Here is a 2993-nt window from a genome sequence, read left to right as displayed (position 1 = left end):
GTATTCAAATTTTAAGTACAGCATTCAGAGGACTCTCGCAGACTGACTTTGGGAGAATCCACAAGGAATTTGACAAATTTTAAGACCTCTGTTTTCAATTCTTGAATTTAGCCCTAGCCCTACCCACTTCCTCAAATTATTTTGTCTTCAGATGAAATAAAAACATCTACTTGACTTCAACAAAGATATTTATACAAAACTATCAAGTTAGTTTAATACCCTCAGAAACATTCTGTCATATTGGAATCTATCTTTGCTATTACAGGCAATATTTGACAATCTGGGGAAGAAATTTTGGGAGTTAGAACCTGACATGTGGGATATCTCCAATAATGTTGGATTGAGGTTAGTCTACAAATTAATATGTTTTTTGGAAAAAAGGGATTACTCATGAAATAAGTAAGGGAGATAAGTACTATTTCTGAGAGCATACAGCATATTCGAAAAATCCAAAATGTTGTGTCGTTAAACGACTTATACCAAAAATAGTTGTGCATTTCCATAATTACAGGAACCACAGACATCTGAGGGAAAATTGAATGATGCAAATAGAAAACATCAATGGCCCTTATACACATAAAAAGCCTCTTTACAATTTCAATATTGTGGTATTTTAGGAACCACTATGTGTGTTCTGTCTATGCCTCGAGAATGATGACAGAGAGAAAGAAAGGGTTAATTGTAAACATCTCCTCTGCTGGGGGATTAAAATATTTATTCAATGTTCCGTATGGTGTGGGAAAAGCTGCTGTGAGTATTTTTTTACTTTTCTGTTAAATTTAGAAGGGATACAGTATACTTGTCCAACTTCAGTAGGGATGCAGGCTGAAATAGGTCAGTTGTCTGAAGATCTCTACTTGTCAAACTTCAGTAGGGACACAGACTGAAATAGGTCAGTTGTCTGAAGATACAAGGGGATGTGGCACAAGATTTGGGGGAATGGAAGATTTGGCTCTTCCAAATAAATAATAAACTAATGTACTGAACTATATATAATTGAACAGGTAGATCGAATGGCTGCTGATTGCGGAGAAGAATTAAAGAAATTTAATGTAGCTTATATCAGTCTATGGCCGGGTGCCGTTCAAACAGAACTGATTACACAAATCATGAAAACAAATAAACGGGAAAAACATGTAAGTTTGTTTCAATAACTAGTAGAGATTAGGAATTTTAGGTTGTAACATTGCAGTTAAGCAATGTTACGAAAGCACAGGCAGAGGCAAAAGAGATTAGGGTGATTGAAGAGTAACAAGTTACTATTCAATATAAGGCACTGGCACAGGGTTAAAGTTATAGAGTACATGTATATAGTTACATTTCCACTATCACTTCCTTCAATGAACCAATTACGCAAACTGGCATTTATTTTTCCATAAACTGTAGTTTGTCAATTGACACAATGACGTTGTCAGAGTACAACAATGACGCAATCTAAGATTTGTGGCAAATTCAAGGAACGGATGATATAAAAATGTGAAAATTGTGTTAATAAAAATATCTGAATATAACTATAAGAATTAAACGTTGGTCTCACTAGCATTATTGGTGTGTAAACACTGTTGATCGTGTCACAAACATACATAAATTACTTTCTCAACTAGAGCTTCTCTGAGTTTTTATGTGTATGATGGACAATCATAGCATTTATTTGCAACATTTCAGATTTCAGTCAAACGTTTGTGAGTTTTGTAATTCCACTAAAGTTTGGTGGTTCATGGCAAAATCATGTTAATTAATTTTATTTTTAGATGCAGCTAGCCAGAGTGTTTGAAAATGGTGAAACTCCAGAATTCGCAGGAAAATGTGTTGTTTATTTAGCAAACGGTCAGTTGAAAGATACGTTTAAAGACCTTTCTTTGTTTGAAATCTGAAGTGTTTTTAGCCACACTCAATGTTGGAGGAATGAATAGTTAATATTATAAAGCAACATTTCAATTTGGATGTATATTGTTGTAGCCCAGAAGGTTGTAAATTGTTAGTATACACACTAGAAAATGTTATGAAATGAAATGAATGGACTTTTACGTCCTACTTTTCTGCACCATGTGGGTTAATGAAGACGGCCATGTGCAATGAGTGGAATTTTGTCAGGACAGCAGCATTAGCCTGCTCTTTTTCCGATTTCCAACTGTTGCACACAGGGCCTTGGTTTATTGTCCCCTCTAACCTGACAGGGAGAAACAGGTGGACTTCGACCTATGCCAGGATTGAACCCTAGACCTTAAAGTTAGCGAGCAAGTGTCTTAATTCGCTGTGCCACCACAGCTCACAGTAAACACACTAGAGATTAAAGTTTTTGATTGGTTTGTAGGATGTAAAAATCTTTATTTCTATTTGATGTTAGAACTTGTTTTTGGTGATTGACTGACTAATTTTGTTCAATTTAAGACCCTGATATTATGAAGAAGACAGGTCGTGTTGTTATGACCCCTGATTTAGGTCTTGAGTACAGTTTTACAGATATTGATGGTAGGTAGGATTCAAACCTGTAGCGCTCATTTACATATACAAGATTGATCTAATTGACACCATTTCCCTTGCAAAATATGACAAAAAAAATAATATAAAACGCTTAGTTTTAGTGGAATTGCAAGAACCACAGACGTCTGACTGAAAATTGGAATAAATCAGTGCTATTATTGTCTCTATATTCATTCAAATTTAGAAAACCTCTTTTCAAATCCTATAATATTAGTATAGATTCCCTATAGTTATTCCTAATAGCAAGTTGTTTTTAAAATGTTCTGGGTTGTATGTTTCAGGTCGAACAATAGATTCATTCCGCCAGTTTAATCTCTGGTTCCGATCTATAGGATATGAAAGACTGGCCCAGATAACACCCAGCTTCATCAAAGTTCCTTACTGGGTTCTCTCTTTAGTTGGTGGAAAATTCTAAAGATACACAGCTCAACTGAAACATCTGCATCTATTTTGGCCGCTACAATCTATTTTGGCTGAAATAGAGGCAGGTGTTTCAGTCTAAACTATGT

General features: G+C 35.1%; 1 protein-coding gene across 1 annotated transcript in view; it reads left to right on the top strand.

Annotated features, from left to right (window-relative positions):
• Nucleotides 1-2480, top strand: part of LOTGIDRAFT_177979 (hypothetical protein) — a gene marked incomplete at both ends in the record, with an annotated part of 3534 nt that extends 1054 nt beyond the window's left edge. Inside the window, 5 exons of the mRNA XM_009050501.1 lie at nucleotides 266-345; nucleotides 618-750; nucleotides 1005-1136; nucleotides 1752-1827; nucleotides 2392-2480. Coding sequence (XP_009048749.1) covers nucleotides 266-345; nucleotides 618-750; nucleotides 1005-1136; nucleotides 1752-1827; nucleotides 2392-2480 — 510 coding nt within the window. The remainder of the gene's footprint in view (nucleotides 1-265; nucleotides 346-617; nucleotides 751-1004; nucleotides 1137-1751; nucleotides 1828-2391) is intronic.
• Between the last annotated feature and the right edge of the window lie 513 nt (nucleotides 2481-2993).

This window comes from Lottia gigantea, assembly GCF_000327385.1.
Source record: "Lottia gigantea unplaced genomic scaffold LOTGIsca_15, whole genome shotgun sequence".
Taxonomy (NCBI): Eukaryota; Metazoa; Mollusca; class Gastropoda; family Lottiidae; genus Lottia; species Lottia gigantea.
The sequence above is the reverse complement of the archived record's forward strand: the minus strand, read 5'-3'. Positions and strand labels throughout refer to the sequence as shown.